The sequence below is a fragment of the Dermacentor andersoni genome, chromosome 2 (genome assembly GCF_023375885.2).
Source record: "Dermacentor andersoni chromosome 2, qqDerAnde1_hic_scaffold, whole genome shotgun sequence".
Taxonomy (NCBI): domain Eukaryota; kingdom Metazoa; phylum Arthropoda; class Arachnida; order Ixodida; family Ixodidae; genus Dermacentor; species Dermacentor andersoni.
Genome location: NC_092815.1, coordinates 191,480,616 through 191,499,762, shown reverse-complemented (window position 1 = coordinate 191,499,762; position 19,147 = coordinate 191,480,616). Strand labels below are relative to the sequence as shown.

Below are 19,147 nucleotides of genomic sequence, written 5' to 3'. Positions count from 1 at the left end.
CTTGCGTCATTTGGCTGCCATCTTTGCTCACAATCTTGCATTTCTTGAAGAATGGCCGACATCTGCAATCTCTACAATGTATCCCAAGGTGTCTGGCGACTGCTTTTGAACGAAAGATTAAAAGAGCATGATTATAACTTTTCAAAAGCAGTAGCCGGACACCTTGGGATACATTGTAGAGACTGCGGATGTCGGCCATTCTTTAAGAAATGCAAGATTGTGAGCAAAGATGGCAGCCAACTGACGCAAGAGATAATCAAAGCCGCTGAGAATGTGCGTTTGGGAAGTATGTGCGTGAGCATGCCATCAGCCTCCCTTAGTGCAAAGGAAATAATTTCCTCACGCGCTAATCTGAAATTTTGTATCCTGGTTCCTTTATTGGGATGTTGACTACAGAAAAAATTATCACATGACAAAGCCGGCTTGGCATTGGTAGATGGCCATGTTTGTAAATTTCTTTTGTTTATTTGTTTTTAGTCGCTCCCCCCCTTTTCTTGCCCAATTTATTCCATTGACAAGGGAATAAAACGATAGGTGCAAGTAGCGCTCTGTAGTGCGTTTCTCTTCTGTGTGTGCCGTCAAAATGTTGCGCAATCGAACCTGTAATACACTATCTTGGGCAACTTATTCGGAAGGTACCAGATATTCTCTGAAGGAGGGTGGTGCAATGCCAAAGTATGTAGACACTTCACAACCATACATGCAAGTACGGCAGTTGGACAGCAGTGTTGCAACTTTATACATTCGCCCCACCCTCTGGTGAGTCATTTTTTTATTTTTGTGGAAATCAACGAATGCGAAGTCCGCTGCCACCTTGCCAAACCCCCATTCTACAGCCTGCCGCACAGTGCTCATGCGCTTGTTGAAATGAGCCTCGTAGGGCTGATGATGCACCTCCAAAAGGCTTAAGGAGCAGGGGCCGCAGTGGATAGGCTGGGTCGCCATCGATAACATATTCATGGCCTTGGGCGACTTTCTCCGGGTTGCGGTAGAGGGCCGTCTTCTTCAGAATTCCTGAAACAAGGTTACAGATCTTGTGAGAGTAGAAGAAAAAGACTCATGCAAATGCACTTGTTTTGCACAAACAGAAGCAGTGCGTGAGCTAAAGAAAAGTTAAGGGACCTTATTAGGGTATACATTTTCACCATTAAGTATGCAAGGTGCTGGTAGCTTTGAAATGGGTGAGCAGAAGGCCTCTGTTCGAAAACAATTTGTTTGTGAAAAAGGTAACCTTGCAACCTTGTGAACTTCATGCGTCGTCCATGACTGAAAAATTTAGCTGAAATGTTCAGAGGAGCGTATGCTATCCGCTGAATGTGTTTTTTTTTTTTCACAATGCGCGAGGGATGGTTCACGAACGCTTTAATTCTCGGTCAGACATACCTAAGTAAGCAAGAAAATCAAACAACACAAACATGTATAGTTTGATATTTGGTGTAAGTGGTCCTGTAAGTGTAAAGTGGTTCTGATAATATGGAACACGCCAGGGCAGGACATGCATAGGCAGCTTGGTAGCAATTATAACATTGAATATTACCATACTAGATTAGGTATTTGAGTTATTGCAGCTAATCGTCATGGCGCATTTGAGAAGCAATTAGAGGCAACTTCACGCACCAGCATCGTGGCGCCGACCATGAAATGGTCCATCCATTTGGCATATCAAGCCATTGGGGCACATAACGGCTTGATATTTTTGCACGTGATGCCGTTTGTGGCCAGAGAAATGATCCTGCTGTCCAACTGATGGCCTGAAAATTCGTCGCGCTGTGCCATCAACGAAACCCCAGCAGTTCTTCAGTGGAACGCCTTTCCTACGAATGGCCTGATAAAAAAAGAAAAAGAAACAGCGGTAAACAGCTATCTATAGCAAGAAACTCTAACGTATTGAGAAAAAGATCATAATAGGATTAGACCACGGTGTAAGATGCACTCTTTAGGTGTGGACATCGTGCCTTGCAGGAAGAGCTAATTATGTGCCTGTTTCGAAATCGTGCCAGAAGATGTATCTCTGACCATACGTGTGTCACGTCAGAGGTGGCAATTCTTGTATAGTAGAAATGTCCGCTGTTGTGGCGTCGTTTCATGCATGCACTTGTGTGCAACAAACAAATTTACTTGACTGTTCTTTTGCCAAATCTTCGTCATCTGCACATGGTTACGTGCGAAGTACAAAAAGAACTATTTTAGAAGGTAATGAAACGACACACTTCTTCATAACTATTACACACAGCGTGCACTAAAAAACACGGATGAAGAATAGACAAACACGAGCGCTGACTCACAACTAAAAGTTTGTTGCATTTAAACACGTAAATATCTTCTTGGCTCACTATTTTGTTTTCCACAAGTAATGAATACCACCCTGCCACTGACCAGGCAGAAATATCCACGTTGGTCCTGTGCGTGATAAGAGAGCGAACTGTGTACCAGTTACCATGGCAACAAGACCATTTCCTTTCATTCTTCTTTTTGCTCGTGCAATGTACCGGTTTCTCACCGGTTGATGCTTTGACCGGTATGCACAAGCGCAACATGAAGGTACATTAGCTGGGAGCGCTCGTGACTACATTCCTTGTCGCGTGCACACACCTAAAGAGTGTATATATGCCTAACAGCATGGATTAGACTTCATTGCTCAGCCAGCACTGCTGCTCAAGATGCAACAAGCATACCTCACTGCCTGCACTTTTGACATGACTTCAAAACTCTAGCACCACTACAACAGAATAAAGTAAGGTTCTCCCTCGCTCTCTTAAACACAAACCCATACAAGCACACAACATAGGTGAAAAAGCATGCATATCTCACATGCTATGGCAATCAGTTGAAGCAAAGCTTCCTTTAATTCTGGCACTGCCTGACCATTAATTAGTGCCGAATTTTTATGTTCACAGTTTTGTGAAGTATGACAGTGTTGAAATATTAAACATTATCTTGGGTGCAAAATGTGTTTGTCTACGCAGTAGAAAGAATACACAGTGAGATGGTTTATTGCGGTTTGTCCTGCACAATTTGTATCCAGTGGGAAGTTGTGTACTGTCACCACCTCACGCCATAGTACGACACGTGTTAGCAACGGTGACAGGACAAGCGTAAGACACACACTGTTCACCTGCAGCGGTCTCATACGGCTGGTTAAATCCTGTATGGAGGCAAAAGCTGTAGTGCAATGTTCTTTGGGATTACTACAGCGAAATTTAGAACAAGGCTTTCCTTTACATCCATAAGCTATCAGGTTCCCTTGCTGAGAAAGAACATGGCATACCTTATGAAGCTGTAATTTTTCTAGTTCTATATGGCATGTGGACAAGCCGCATTGTGCATTGGCACGACGACGTCGACTCGCGATGTATGCAGGCATACTTCTGCTCGTCTACAGCGAATTCGTCAAACCCTAAAGCCTTCAGCCATATGTCCCCGAGTTGCTTGCTTCGAGAAGCTACCGCGTTGCATTTTCCAATGTTGTTGATTAGGTCGTTTCGTTACCCGTTTTCAGAACAGTAAAAAAAGAATGCGTCGCTGGCCTAACTGAACATGCATATTTTTTTTTTCCCCCTTTGACTGAAGAGACCCCAAACAGGGCATGCTTCCTGGCGTCGCCTTTGCCCCTCTAGCCTGCTGCTCATGTGTATTCTGCACGCTCTCGGCTATCCCCGCGGGAACGTCGAAGGAAGAGCAAAGGTGGCTTCGCTTAAATGAAAAAAAAAAGTACGCACCAAGGAAAGTGGGGGTGGGGGAACAGGAAGGATGTGTATTTTACACTTCTGCTGAAAGCTTGCTCTTACCTGGGAAAACAGCTCCAGGTTTTGTAGGTTGAGCCACCTGTGCTCCGTGAGGTCCGCTAGGTGGTGTCCAAAGTAGTATTCAATGTGAGATAAAACTTTAGACACCACACTCGATATCACCGAACTGTGGCGGCTGAAGAATACCTCAAGGTCGCACAGGCGGTTCGGATAGGCGAGACGCCGCAGCGTCATGCACAGCGCCTCGCGGCCGGGAACTCGAACCCGTTCAGCGCTCTCTACCTCTGCTGGAATCAGGAGGCCGGTCAGAAGATCGTCCAGGTCCGATTTCTCGAACCTGAACGACCGGTAGAACACCGTGCTGTCCATGGCATCCAAATTAAGCAGGCCATGCTTCCGAAGATTCCGCCGTGGTTCCACTGGGAGCAAGTGCACATCTTCTAATTCGTCCCAGTGCAGAGATCGCAGCAGTAGTTCGTCGTGAAGCACACTATACAGCATCGCTGATGAACGCAGACACAATTGTGCGCACAATTCAAAGGCAAATTACCGAGAGTGCTTGCTTATAGCCTGGGTAGGTCACATAGGAACGTAGCTACGCGGGCGTTGGGGCGTGCGGGCGTACGGAAAGCATGGTAAAACTCGGTTGCTCGCTTTCCTCCGGCAACCCGGTAAAACAGTAACCGGAAATGCCGTAATACGCCCACGGGGCGGCTTTCCGGACAAGCTAAAATGATGTCACGAGGGCGCTCTCCGAACTGTGGACGTGGTGCGTTGACGGCGAACCTTCTCAGTCCCAAGTCGCGGTACGGGGCATCGGCGGTACACATGGCCGACTTCTCCGCACTGATAGCAAAGCGGGCGGTTGTCCGGGCCTCGCCAAATATCCGTCTTCCTCGCGTAGCTGCGCTGGGCTACGGGTGGGCGTGCTGGCGGCGGCGGCGGCGGACGACAGAATTGCGGTGTTGCAAAGGCTCTGGCGCGGGCGCAGTGGACCTTGACGGCGGGCGCGGCGGCGTAGGTCATTGCTACCGGCACGGTAGGCGGTGATTCGGGCTGCACTTCGGAAACGCCCATGACCGTTGAATTTCGTCCTTGGCCATGTCAGTGACCGAGGACACCTGAGGTCGCGACGAAGATAAAATTTTGCGCAGCTCTTCGCGCAGAATGGCCCTGATGGTCCCTTGGAGGTCACCGAAGCCCAGTGCTTGGATGGCGCACTGCAGTGTGAGCACTTGGCGGTTATATTGCCTAGTGCGCATTTCCAGAGTTTTCTTTATCGTCATTGCCTCTGTCAAGAACTCAGCTATCGTCTTCTATGGGTTGCAGATTAGTTGGGCAAAAAGTTTTTGCTTTACGCCTCGCATCAAGAAGCGGACGTTTCTCTCCCCGGACATTTCCGAGTCGGCGTGCCGGAAAAGACGGGTCATCTCTTCTGTGAAGATTGCGATGGTCTCATTGGGTAGTTCCAGTAGAACTTCGGCCCTTTCTTCTCGGACAACGCTCGTTAAGGTCATCAGGAAGGTACTGTGGAACAGGTCCCACGTTGTAATGGTAAACTCCCTGTTCTCGAACCAAGTCCTCGCGGCATCTTCCAAGGAGAAGTACACATAGCGTAGTTTATCCTCAGAGGTCCAGTTGTTGAAGGTTGATATCCTTTCGAAGGTTTTGGGCTATGTTTCCGGATTCTCTGACGTAGCTTCAGGGAAGGTAGGGGGCTCTGGGTTGCTGAAGCACGCCAGTCCTTGCAGTCTGCGGCTAGCTCGCTGGTCTTGGGCGACGTTGGTGTTTTCCTGGGACTTCGGGCTTGGATCGCGGCTTTACCGGGGCGTTCGCTACATGAACGCACTACCACCTCCACCAGACCTCACATAGTAGCGATGGCGGAGAAAGCAGCAAAGCTGGGAATCGCGAAACTAGCTCTTTATTGGGCGAACTTGTGCCGTAGAGTAATCAATTCAACAAGAGGGGACCCACGGCGAAACCTAGCAAGAGGAAACAAGTTACACCTATCGTTAATCGCATCTGTTAGTTGACGCGAGCATCGGGAAAAAAATGAATGTGAAATGAACTTACAGAGGAGGAGGAGGAATAGACTTTTAATGTACAACCAGCATTCTATGATGGCCGGGCCGAAGCCTCCCATGAGGGGACGTCGAGGGCGTGCCTCGCCGCCGCCTCATGGGCGTGCTGGGTCGCCCAGGTTTGGTCTTCGAGCGCGGAGCTCCACAGAGCCTCATGCAACCTTGACGAGAGGGTCGTGGTGTTAGTCTGTGTGTACTGTGCTGGGCACTCCCACAGCATATGCGGAAGCGTAGCCGGGTGAATGCCACAGCACCGGCATTTGGGGGTAGTGTAAACGTCTGGGATTATAAGGTGGAAGCGGGGGGGTAAAGGGTACCTTCAGGACAACATTCATTTGGGCTAGATGGTGCGTACTTGAATTAGGAAGGAACAGCGCCAACTAAGACGATCAAGAGAGGGAGAACGACACAGGACAAGCGCCAACTTCATCTATCTTTATTCACCGCAAAATCAGCAAATATAAGGAAAATAACAGACATGCGCACAATGACCATAATGCATCATCTACACTGTAAAAAAAATAGCCTTGGTTTACAGAAAATTTGCTGGTAATTTGTGACCGAACACTCTTCCGTAATTAAAGAACGGTCATTTCCGTAGAACGGACAGCTGTAAAATAGAAATCGTAATACAAGATACGGGTGCTTTCGTATTCAGGAAACGGAAGAGTCTGTATGCTAAATGAGTAATATACGGACAAACCGTTAAAATACAGATACTTTCTGTATTTAGAAAATGGATGACTCTGTGTGCTAAATCTGTACTAAACGGGCCAACCGTTAAAATACAGATACTTCCCGTTCTCAAAAAACAGGCAAGCCTGTATGGTAAATCTGTAGTAAACGGGGTAACCGTTAAAATACAGGTACTTTCCGTATTGAAAAAACAGGCGACTCTGTGCTAAATCTGTACTAAACGGACCAACCGTTAAAATACAGATACTTCCCGTTCTCAAAAGACCGGCAAGCCTGTATGGCAAATCTGTATTAAACGGGGCAACCGTTAAAATGAAGGTACTTTCCACATTGAAAAAAAAAGAAACAGGCGACTGTGTGCTAAATCTGTACTAAACGAACCGACCGTAAGAATACAGCTGCTTCTCATACCTGGAAAAGAAACATTCTGTAAATTGAATCCTTACTATCTTATGTTTTACAGAGCATATGCGATTTCGTAGAATGTGCTTAAGTTATAACGCAAGTTTTGTGAAGGTGTCTCATCACAGCAGCAGCAGGTCTCCATTGAGGAAAATTGTCATGCCAGCAAACTGATGTATGTTTACATTCTACAAAAATGACTGCGCTCTGTGAAACATTAAATTGTAAGGGTTCAATTTACAGAACAGCTGAAAAGGTCATACATTTCTCATTTTGCGATTTGAATAAAACACGCAAAGTGAAAAAAAATCAGTCGAGAAGTTCCTTAGTAAGCAGAAGCAACATTATTCTCGTCAAGTGTTTGTCTTACACCCTTCCTAGGTGGAAGTACACCTGACCTTGCACATCCGGCCAGACTAAGCTTGCTGCCGTAAGAGAAATAAGTAGGATTGTTGGTGAACTTTCATCCTAAGGAAAGTGGCACAAAAGGATAATCACAGAACACAACGTGGTAACTTATGTGTTGGGGAAGCACGACCATGGATCAGCATTGTTGAGTCAAGGGATGTTGCTGTAGCCAACATTTTGACAACAGTACTTGTCTTCAGGGCAGCAATGACTTTACTTGGCAGCATCTTTTTGTATGCAAGCTCACTCACAACCTCACTGGGGAGGAGGAAAAGCTGGTGCATATAATATAAAAACAATCATTGTAAAAACTGGGGGAAAAGACTATGTCAAGATGTCTTCAATTAAGAGCAGGGCAAATGAAGACAAAGACATGAATACACATATCAAAAGTCAATGGAAAAAAACAGAAACAGAGACTGAACCAAATATTAAATAAATTAATACATCAAAATTAAACTGTGTGTAATATTAATATAACAGTGAACAGCCTGTGAAAAATTAAATTCAGACAACCAACTATGAGTGCTTGTCTAACCAGATGTAAAATTGTGAAAGGTCTATTGCTGCTTATATTCATTTGACTATCATCATACCTTGGCAGCGAAGAAGCAAATTGACAAAGACAAGGTGACGACACACAAAATACACGAAAATTCGTGACACTTGTGTCTTCGCCTTGTCCTTGTCAGTGCACTGCTTCACCACCAAGGTATGATGATTAATCACCAACTAGCCGAATTTTCCACATTACTGAACTTCAATTGACTGTTGATCATTTTAAACGTCCATCTTACTGTGAACCTCTGTCTCACTTCAACATAAAAATTAGGCATTTTTCTAACAAGTCTAAGCTCAGATGCTATGTTATTTTACTAGGAGCAAGAATTATAGAAAGTTCTGAGTGGGGCATTTAGCAGTATCATCCACAGCTGTAAGCTTAAGATTTAACAGTCTGAATGCACCTTAGTTCCTGAACAACCGCTTCTTTTTTTTCTTGCAACATAAATGCCTTCCATTATATACAGTAATGAACAAGAAAATATTTTTATTTGGGTCACGTGAGCGAATTGTTCCGATTGTTGGTGCTGTGTTATGCCATACCGCTAGCCTACGGCAACAATCTCTTGAAAGATACGCACCACCACCTCATGTTAGTCACGCCACACAGTCCCCCAACACTTCACATAACCTGCGTATTCCCAGAATGTATCACAAGGAAACCAAATATGTCAACCAGTATGTGAAAATATCTGCATGCTGGTGAGCTTTCTAATGATAAGTGGAGGTTAGCCGAGCAAAAAAAAAAAAAAAAAAAAAAAAAAAGAAAGGCTTCGCATGCCACTACAGGTTTAATTTAAAACAAGATCAAAGGATACGATAAAGGAAAAAAAGAATACACATGTATCCAACTGCAGACAAACATGGAAAGTAGAATCAGTGAGCAGTATGAAATCAACAAAGTGGAAAGTGGAGCGTCATTATGACACAAAGTGTTGCCCGTCCCTAAAGTGAAGCGATGGATAACATGTTATCTGCTGATGGTGTCATAAAGCTCCACTTTTCACTTTTGCATTTCATGGTGCTCACTGCTTCCCCTTTCAGAGTTGGTGGGTGAGTGGATGCATATTTTTTCGTTTGTGTCATCCTTTGATCTTTTGTTTAAGGGATAAACGTTTTTAAGCTTTACTTATTTTTTAAAGATCAACTGTGTCTGGTAGCATATTTCTTGTCTTTGAGCTGTATTATTTGCAGAGGCAAACATTACTAGCACAAGAAATTGGAACAGATAACTAATTAACAAAAATTGCTAATTAAGTTCCTAATTACTTTCCAGTAGGTATTGCAATTTATAAATTGTAGCCCGTGAGATTGCAAGACATATCCACTTGAAATGAATTGCTTGGGTTACACTAGTTTCGAGATATTACCCATAGTATGGGATGAAATACATGGGCATTCCAGTTACTTTTGTGCTTCAATGCATGAGTGTCTTGTTAAAAAGGTAAGTGGAACAATAGTGCATACTTGCAGCGAGTGGTATGGTGCATATTTCATAACTGGTATCATTCTGCAAATTCATTCCAAATGGATACAGCTCGCAAACTCACCAGCTATAATTTGTATGTGCTATAGGTGCCGTAAAGTAATTAAACAAGAAATTAACCAGTGAATTCTTTATAATTCGTTCAATATGTGTTCCGGTTTCTTGAGCAAGTACTGTCCACCTCTCAATAATTCAGCTCAATGACTAGAATTATGTTATCTGCAGGAGGCGATTTTTAAATGTTCTGTTAAACTTATATATGATCACCCATTACATTTTAAATTATGGGGTTTTATGTGCCAAAACCTGTTTTTGATTATGAGGCACGCCGTAGTGGAGGACTCCAGAAATTTCGACCACCTGGCGTTCTTTAACGTGCACCTAAATCTAAGTACACGGGTGTTTTCGCATTTCGCCCCCATCGAAATGCGGCCGCCGTGGCCGGGATTCGATCCCGCGACCTTGTGCTCAGCAGCCTAACACCCACCCATTACATTAAACCTGTGATAGCTTGCCAAGCCTCTCGCTAGGATAACCTTATCACCCATAGAAATTTCTCCCAACAGCAAGCACATACTTTCCCATAATGGTAATATACAGTTCTTTTGCGATACATTTTCGGAACATGCAAGTTGCATGCAGGAATGTTGGGCTATGCAGGGTGAACAATGTAAGAATGCAATGCATGTTCAAGGGACTATTGCCTTAGGCTAGTGGTATAGCATAATGTAGCACGAACATTCCGAAAACAACCGAGATGTTTGGGCTTTCTTGAAGCACTTTTAACCCGCCATGGTTGCTTAGTAGCAATGGTGTTGGGCTGCTAAGCACGAGGTCGCGGGATCAAATCCCGGTCATGGTGGCTGCATTCCAATGGGGGCGAAATGCGAAAACACCCACGTACTTAGATTTAGCTGCATGTTAAAGAAGCCCAAGTGGTCCAAATTTTCAGTCCCCCACTACGGCGTGCCTCATAATCAGATTGTGGTTCTGGCACGTAAAACCACATATATCAATTAATTAGGCAGTTTTAGCCCATTTTAATCTGTTTCGTGACGATACTGTCATCTAAAAAGCTGTTCAGATCTTCCAAGTTCTTTCTGCTTGGCTGTCACCAAGCTTTGCACATAAATTGCACATAGTACCTTTGTTGAATTCACTCAGCCATTTTATTTCACTCAATATCACACTGGGACAAGACAATGCTCAACACAACTGCTCCTGTACAACAGCCAACACAACTGAAAGACACATCACACGATGTGGCAAACCTGTGCCATATGGTCTTCTCTAAAATAAATAAGGTTGGATAATTTTCAAACGGGCCTTCTATGCCTAACCATCTTGGGTCGGATTTCTTGACCAACTCTAGCCTTACTGCTAACCTACATTCCCATTGCCTAGTGAATACAATAACCAGTAAGTCTATACAAGGCATCCTTATGCCTGCCACCACTAGCACCTGAAGAGCCCCACATAATTATCTCCATTCACATCCATCCTAATGGACTTCCCTGCCATAACTAACCAGCCTGGAGCTCCCACATAAACAGATTAATAAGTAATCACAGGAACAGCATAACACACAATCAATCTTTTTTGCACACATCAGCCACTATCTGGTCTTCCATTCAGGTTCTGAAAAGAATTAATGAACCACTATAAGTATCCAAAAGTTTGTAAACTGCAACAGGTGAATTAAAGCGCTCAGTTGAGGTTTGACTTATGAAGTAAATTGTGATAGACGTGTGCAAAATTTTCAGGTAACAAAAGTGAACATTAAAAAAATCTATAAAACAATTACAGTCAAACCCACTTAAAACAATATTCAAGTGCTACGAAAATCCTATTGTTATAATTGATCATTGTTATAACCAGGTTGCATGAAAAAAGCAAACTATGGGTTGGCAGAGCTGTTGTGAGGAAACTATAATGGAGGGGAGGCCAGTGCTTCTCCCCATCCCATTGCTCCATCTGGCTGCTGGTTGTGTTCACTCGTCTAACTGCTTCCTAGTGCTCCGATCGCATGTAGCCAGCCATGGCTGTCAGCGTTAAAGAATGGCACTGATATAACTGTAAAGAGGGGCCATGGGTGGCAAGCGATATGCGAGCTCCGCTGAGGCATTGTTTTGGTAGCCCCAAATGGGGGCTTTTAAAATATGCGAGAAGGTTGCCGCGGCAGCCTGTCAGTTTGAGAAATCCAGAAGAAATGCTGAGGCAACATTGCCACAAGCGTCTCGCTAGCTTGCAAGAGAAAACCCTATGTCCATCAGCCTTGCCGACATCCTTCTCCAAGGCATCCAGGTGCTCCACGTAGTGCAGCGGAAGCTTCCTCGTGGAAACGAAACACCGGAGGAACTGAATCATCTGCTGGGCCTCTTGTAAGGACAACGTTGAGGCAGCCTGCTCTACGATGTCACCGCTGCCGTCATTGCCATCACTATCCGATGCAAGCATGCTCGCGGCGATCGCCTCATCAGTTAGAAACCTTTAGTTTCCTGATCTAACTGAGCACTTTCTTTTCACCTGCAACATTGTGCATTGATGTGATTGGCAGGCAGATCAGCCATCTTCCGTTTCGGCGGCTAGTCAAACGAGGCTGGGAAATCATGCAGCCAGGAACGATTTCGACAAAACCAACAAAACCAAACGCGAGCGATTAAGCTGTTTACAGAACTGCGCTGAATGGGGAGCCAGCAAGCAATCTGGGAGTAACGCAGTTGGCACGGTCTGTGCGTGTTTCAGAGGGTGGTGTGGCGTAGAGATATGCGCACAGCCCATTTGTGTTCAGCGGGGTGGAAGGGCGACGGGAGAGAAAAATTTGAAGGCTGGAAAATGAGCGTGCGGCGGCTGTCAGGGCCACCGTTCAGCAGCTCGAATTTCTCGTTTTCTTTTTTTTCTTTTCAAGGATTTCACATTTCACTACCTTTCGGCACAGGCACCCAGCAGCCAGACTTCACCATTATAACCAATAATGCGGCATCAGGGCATTGTAGTAAGCGGGTTATTTCATCATGGAACACATACAAAACTTGATGGTGCAGCAGCTTCTAATTGTTATAGCTAATATATTGTTGAAACCTGTATCGTTATAAGTGGGTTCAACTGTATAAGAACCACGATGAGGCTTGAGGTTATGAGAATTGTTGGCAATGGGTTTTTACTCCTAATGTCACACATAGGGTACAGGGGGCATTGTACTTGAGGCCTTAAGATTAAATTTAGGCATCCACAGCAGAACAATGCAGTGGGTAATTTTAGGCACCACAACTGCACCTCTAGGGGTTGCAAATCTACTGCTTGAATTTTTGCTTTTATGCATGACAATAATTGCCTGACACATTTTAATAACTATACAGTAATCCTTTGGAGATGTTTCTACTTGCTGCAAGGCAGGTATAAAACAGCCAACTTAAATGCTCCCATTAAGGTATAGAAAATTCAGTGGTCTGTTTCTGTGTACATTTCATAATGTAACAGTCCTGTAAATAAGAAACGAAGCCAAAAATGCACTTCCTACTCACATTCCTTTCGAAGACGCTGTGCCAGCTTCACTACCTTTGTAGGAATAGCCAAACGGCGGGCATTGCCCTGGGATCTGCTGCCTTTGCAGGGATTAATATCACATATTTGCCTGCAAGAAAAGCAGTAGCAATGTAAGCATCTCTTATCGCCATAGATCTGAATGACTTCACATTCACAGGCCTTAAATGCTTTTTGTACTATAACATATCCACATCCAAACAGCAGCAGTGGATGAGATGACAAACATTTGAGAGATTTTAGTTCAGATATCAAAAGTGCCCAAATTATTGCGAGTTTGTTGACAAGAACAGATTTTAGCTGCAGATATAAACACTTTTGCCCTACAGTTGTTGAAACATCTTGCAAGTGTTAGTGCTTGTGAATATTCCGACACCCCTAAGCCATGGTGACAAACCAACGAGCACCACAGAGTCCAGCTTTTCAAACAACCAAACGTTTCAACAATCCCTTGCTTTGGTCGAGTTGGGAAGAAAGTGCCCAACCAAAGATTGCGACAAAAGACCTGTACATGTAATTCCATACCTCCATAAAGTTTCAGATAACTTGAAAAAGGTCGCAAACCAACACAATGTCAATCTGGTTTATTCAGCACTTAGTAAATTGTCAGCAGTGTGTAACCTTCAAAACAAGAAGCACCAGAAATGCATCCAATTTCATGCCAATCACTGGACTAATTACACCGAATGCACTTCAGATATTGTCTATCATATACCCTTAGATTGTGGACGTGTTTATATAGGACAAACCAGTGCTTCAATGACAGGGCCAGACAGCACAATAATGATGTTAGAAAAGGATATGATAGTCACTTGGCTGAACATTGCAAAAAGTGTGCATGCACACCCATGCTTGGAGACACAGCTTTCTTGTGGAAAGGATACACAAAAACACAACACGAAATGGTTGAAGCATATTTCATAAGGAAAGCAAGTGACAAGTGCATCAGCTGTCCATCTTTGGTTTTGCAAGAAAAAGTGACATTTCTTTTGAGGTATATAGGCACATGAACTGATTGACCATACAATCGTGCATATGATCCGATTCATTCACAATCTTTAGTGTGTATGGTGATGAGTGCATGATGTTCCTGAGGTGCAGATCATATACAGATGTTCGTTTGAAATACACGTTAAATGGAAGTAGCACTAGTCTTGTCGTATGTGTTTCTTTTGTCTTTGTCTTTAGCGCATTTTTATGAACTGTCCAAATGTTTCCTTTTGTTGCCAAAAATTCTGGATTTGAAAAATGGGTTTACTTTTCTATAACATGCTGCACTATTATCAATAACGAGTGAGAAAAAAGGATGTGTACATCTTTCTTATAAACTTTCTCAGTGATGATAAAAAAAGTTAATCTGCTCCAGACACCCACATTTTCCTATCAATCATAATTAAAGATGTAAACAATTTGTCTCCATAGATAGGCAAAAGCTTGCGCACTAAAATAGCACAACTCACCTCTGAATGAACTCAAGTGTTGTAGCTGCTCCCTTTGCATAGGTCATGTTAAACACATAGTAGCATAAGAAGGCAAGACACGCTGCCTCTATGAAGCCAGTGCTCTCCGTAAACAACAGCTGCTGCTCGCAAACAACAAAACATTTCTTCTCAAAGATGCCTCCTGCAATGATACATAATACACATTTTATAAGCACCAATGAAATTTCTATAGATGATATTCAATATGCAACGGAGACCACATCTACCTGCTAGTCATATCAGTTAATACTTATTCAAACAAACTAGTGCTGAAAATTTTAAGTAATTACGCTACCTGGAGGGTCTTTTTCGGCAAATATGTACAAAATTGAGTCTGTCATACTTGTTGAATACAACAATATGGCACGATAACCAAGTGCCTTAAAGATAAGTAAATTCAGTCCTATAGTCCTTAAATCTGTGTGCCATATGAAGGTGTTTACCTTGGCTAGGACTGCAAGCATTGCATAGCCACAGGAATACGACAAGCTGAAGTGCATTAGCTCCAACTTTACCGCCAGATGTTTAATTACAACGCTACCATCAAAGTAAAAGAAATACTGCAAGCCTCTCGCCTGTTTTTCCTGCAAGTCAAGTTATGAAAGACAGAAGCATTTGCACATGTTTCACAAGCTACACAGGTATTTCTACAATCTTAGTTTGCTCATTATTTTGGAGAGCTTGGTAAGATGTTTCACTCTTGCTTATGACAGGCTTTGCTACTTTCGTAGTTAACACACTTCCGAGCAGGCTTAATTATGCGGCACATAAAACTACAAGAACAGGTGCTGTTGCAAAGGCATACAGTCGCCGACTGATTTTTCGGACTTCAAAAATTTGGACATGATCGATTATTCGGTCTGCTTCGCGGCACGGCCATTCTCCCCATAGACCATAATGTATAACAACTGATGAAAGTTTAGACACCTTGCAACCTCTTGTCTGATTTTTCGGACACTCCTTAAGCCAACTCAATCGAGAGCACCATGCACCAACTCTGACCGGTGCATGGTTCGACTTGCTGAACGCCATTTTTGTTTTGAACGGAGCCTCCTTGCTGCCCCAAGAAGCGGCGCTAATGCAAATCCCCTCTCATCATCATCGTTTCTGCTTGGTTCGTAGCTCCAGCAGTTCCGGTCTCAGCTTAGTAATCCATGTCAAGACAATCCAGCAGCTGATTTGTTTCTTCCTTTGTGCACGACGCTGCGAGTCGGCCACGTTTTTCGTTTCTACGACTGGTGTCGGTGTGAGGGTGTGGTGATGTTTACTTTGTGTGCTATGTCGAGGTTGCGATGATGAAACGCGGCATACGGAAACATCATGTCAGGTGTCTAATGGCGCGGACAGTGCCCGCCCGGACTGCGCTGGGGCATGCCTGCAAGCGGGTGCCGGGAGGGCTAGGATTTGTAGCCTGCCGATGTGCTCCCTGCTGACGCAGAAACTGTTCTGCCGAAACCTGCACAGTGGTTGCATTGTGCTTCCGGACACCGTCTCATTTGACAGTTTCACAGGTGCTGATACTGCTGTACTGACATGCACAGAACTCGACGACGGTGAGATCATTCGTCAGTTTTTGCTGCACTGCCGGATGACGATGACTCCGATTAGGAAGATGACGCAGCATGTGCTACGCTGCCGTCGCATGCGGAGTGTGTACAAGCAGTGACTGACCGTACGACCCTCTCCGAGATTCAGGCTTATCTGATTGTGCGTACACAGAACAGCTTGCAACCGCGAATTCACGATTTCTTCAAGCCTACTGCCGAGCCCGAATAAGTGCGTCGAAATAAAGGATTTCTTTTTTTTTTCTTAATCTGCTTTTCTGGACACCTGCTTATTCGGACATTTTCGCAGTCCCCGTGAGATTCGAATAAACGGTCGGCGACTGTATTGCACTGCATTACAGACTTTGAACATTAGTGTCTTACCTAATGAAACCACAACTGGTGTAGATGGAAACTCGTCCATCACTTCCGTGATGCTTGTACCTTCCTGTGAAAAGAACGAATAGCACGTGGGAACTAAAAGACGACACATATGCCAAACAGCCCCAGTGTATTTCCAAAATGGAGGCAAATGAATATACTGAATTAGTTTCACACTGCTCTTGAGTGGCAATACGGATTTTCCAGAAAAACAATAAACAATGTGGTGCTCAGTGCCAGCTGGTGCCAGTAAAAAGCTTAAATTTTAAAAACATTTCATGTTTGTGATCCTCATTAGGAACTACAAGGTAATACTAGCGATGAGCACTATCAAGCAAGGGAAGTGTCAGCCAGAGCCAACATTTTGACAAGGGGAACTTGATTTCATCAGGTACCATGAGACTTGTCAAAATGTTGTCTTCAGGCTGAGGCTTTCTTCGTTCAACTACAACTGATTACATTGTCTCGTCTTGTGACCACTCTGGCTTGTTCGCATGATACAAAACTAGGCTTTTACTAGCTTCTTAATATTCAAAATCTGAAGTACAGTCAAACCCACTTATAACAAAAATCAAGTGCCATGAAAATTCCATTGCTATAACCGGGTTGCATGAAAAAAAAAAGAACAGACGGAAGGACGGCATAGCTGTTCCAAGAAAACTATAAAGGCGGGGAGGCCAGTTCTTCTCCCCACTACCTTCCTCCATCCAGCTTCTGACTGCATTGACTCGTTTAACTTTTTAACTCTGCTTCCTGCATGCTACAATCACGTCTTGCTAACAAGCTGCGGCTGCCGGCGTTCAAGAATGGCACCGCAATAACAACTACAAAAGAAAGGTCACAGGCGGCAAGTGACATACAAGCTCAACCGAGGCATTGCTTTGGTGGTCCCAAACTCCACCTTTTAAAAGATTCAGGGAGGTTGCCGCAGCAACATCTCAGCTTGAGAAATCCAGAAGAAATGCTGGGATTAGATCGCAACAAGCATCTTGCCACATGCTTCCCAGTGGCTTGCACGGGAAAACCGCATATCCGTCAGCCTTGCTTGCTTTATGCGAAGCTTGCCGACATCCTTCTCCAAGGCATCCAGATGCTCCATGAAGTGAAGCGGATGGTCCCTCGCAAAAACAAGCCCATGAGGGCCTGAATAATCTACAGAACCTCCCGCGGGGACAATGTTGAGGTAGCCTGCCCTACCGCATCAGTGCTGCCGTCGTGGCTGTCACTGTCGCCATCCGATACAGGCATGTTCGCAACGATTGCCTCATCGGTTAAAAGCACTTTGTTTCCACATCTATAGCAGTGTGCTTCCTTTTCACCTGCAACATTGTGCATTGCCGATGATCAGTGGGCACATCAGCCATCTTCCATTTCTGCGGCAAGTCAACGTGGCCAGGAACGACTGATACAACGAACAAAGATAAGCACGAGTGACTTAATCCTTTCGGAGAATTGAGAAGAATGAGTGCCATAGAATAAAGACGCAAGCACTGGACCGCAATGGTGCGGTCCATTCATCTACGGAGGGGTGGAAGGGTCGGTAAAGATAAGCGCGAGGCTGGCATGGAGCTCTCATGGAGCAGTTCGGGTGGCAGGCGATCGTGCAGCGGCTCACATTTCACTTCTTTCCTTTCAAAGATTTCGCATTTCATTACCTTTTGGCACGGACACCCAACAGCCAGACTTCATTGTTATAACCGACAATACGGCACGGGGACATTGTCGTAAGCGGGTTATTTCGGGTTATCACAACCTTTTTCTCTTAGCAGATCTAGCCTCCTGATCACATCTAAAACATATTTTGTGGTGGCCATATTAAGAGGCGATGTAATTATTTGCTGCACTCTGAGGGAATCGAGTTTTCAACAGTGCTACTTGGCCAATAGCTGTCCATTAGGAAGAAAAACAATTTCACAATTGACAGACCTTGAGCTGTTGTATCTTGGTGTCTACCACATTCACTGAGCCAAAACGTAATTTTGCTGCAGTTTTGGTTCCACTTTAGCTGTTTAGGCATTTTAATTGAAATGTTAGGACAAAACAGTTTCTAAACATCCAGCAGCATAGTGCGTATTGAATTACACAAAACAAGCATTGCTTACTTCAAGAACACGAAACAGATCATCTGGATCATCCTTGAAGTAGGCAGCCAATAGTGGAATGGTGGCTTCTTCTTTTGCATGCTGGTTTCCTTTCCCCTGCTGAAGTTCCACCTTAACCATCCACTGCACAAGTTCTTTCCTTGGTGCAGGTAAATTGTCCAAGTGTTTTATGAACAAAGGTGCAACGCCAGACAGGTTCTCCTCAAATATACCGTGGAATTGAGTAACATAACCTAAGTAAGGAAAGAACACAGCGAGTCAGTGCAAAGAAAACAGCCAGAAATACAGTGATAATTATTTGAAACAGTCAGTATGAAAGCAAGCATCTGCAACAGACAATGCTTTCCAACAACTGAATATATGCCGCCAACAAAAATAACTATGACCATGTCATCAAAATTCAAAGTTCTGCCAAAAGCTCTCAAGGAAGAAAAAACAATTACTCCACCGAAAGAACATCAAAAGAAGAAGATTAGCTTACATAGGAGCCAAGTGTTCTCTTATGTTGTTATTAAAAAAACCGCAGGTATCTTAAGTCATGCCTAAAGTAGGACATGGCTTTAACGGCAGAATTTGTTCATATTGTTCATATGCAAGACATTGCTACAGGTACTATGTGATGAATATAGGGAAAATCAGACATCCACCCGTTCGTAGCAATTGCTACAAAGGAAACCCATACGGGTTCCTCGAAAGCAAAGCCTCATAGTTGA

At 44.1% G+C, this 19,147-nt stretch overlaps 1 protein-coding gene and 1 pseudogene across 1 annotated transcript; both read right to left on the bottom strand.

Moving 5' to 3' along the window:
- Positions 1 to 624: 624 nt before the first annotated feature.
- LOC126540797 (uncharacterized) lies at positions 625 to 4,247 on the bottom strand (annotated as a pseudogene).
- Positions 4,248 to 12,009: 7,762 nt separating this feature from the next.
- LOC140215987 (uncharacterized) lies at positions 12,010 to 18,624 on the bottom strand. Its single transcript, XM_072286298.1, has 4 exons — positions 18,435 to 18,624; positions 16,336 to 16,399; positions 14,387 to 14,549; positions 12,010 to 13,017 (listed from the first exon to the last, which is right to left on the bottom strand). The coding sequence occupies exons 1-4, from the start codon at positions 18,552 to 18,554 to the stop codon at positions 12,900 to 12,902; spliced, it is 465 nt and encodes a 154-aa protein (XP_072142399.1). The 5' UTR covers positions 18,555 to 18,624; the 3' UTR covers positions 12,010 to 12,899.
- Positions 18,625 to 19,147: the final 523 nt, after the last annotated feature.

Coding starts and splice junctions, on each gene's coding strand:
- LOC140215987 (XM_072286298.1), bottom strand. CDS start 18,554: ATGGTTAAGGTGGAACTTCAGCAGGGGAAAGGAAACCAGCATGCAAAA. Junction 16,400..18,434: donor ATCTGTTTCGTGTTCTTGAA/GTAAGCAATGCT, acceptor TTCTTTTCACAG/GAAGGTACAAGCATCACGGA. Junction 13,018..14,386: donor ACACTTGAGTTCATTCAGAG/GTGAGTTGTGCT, acceptor CTTTTCTTGCAG/GCAAATATGTGATATTAATC.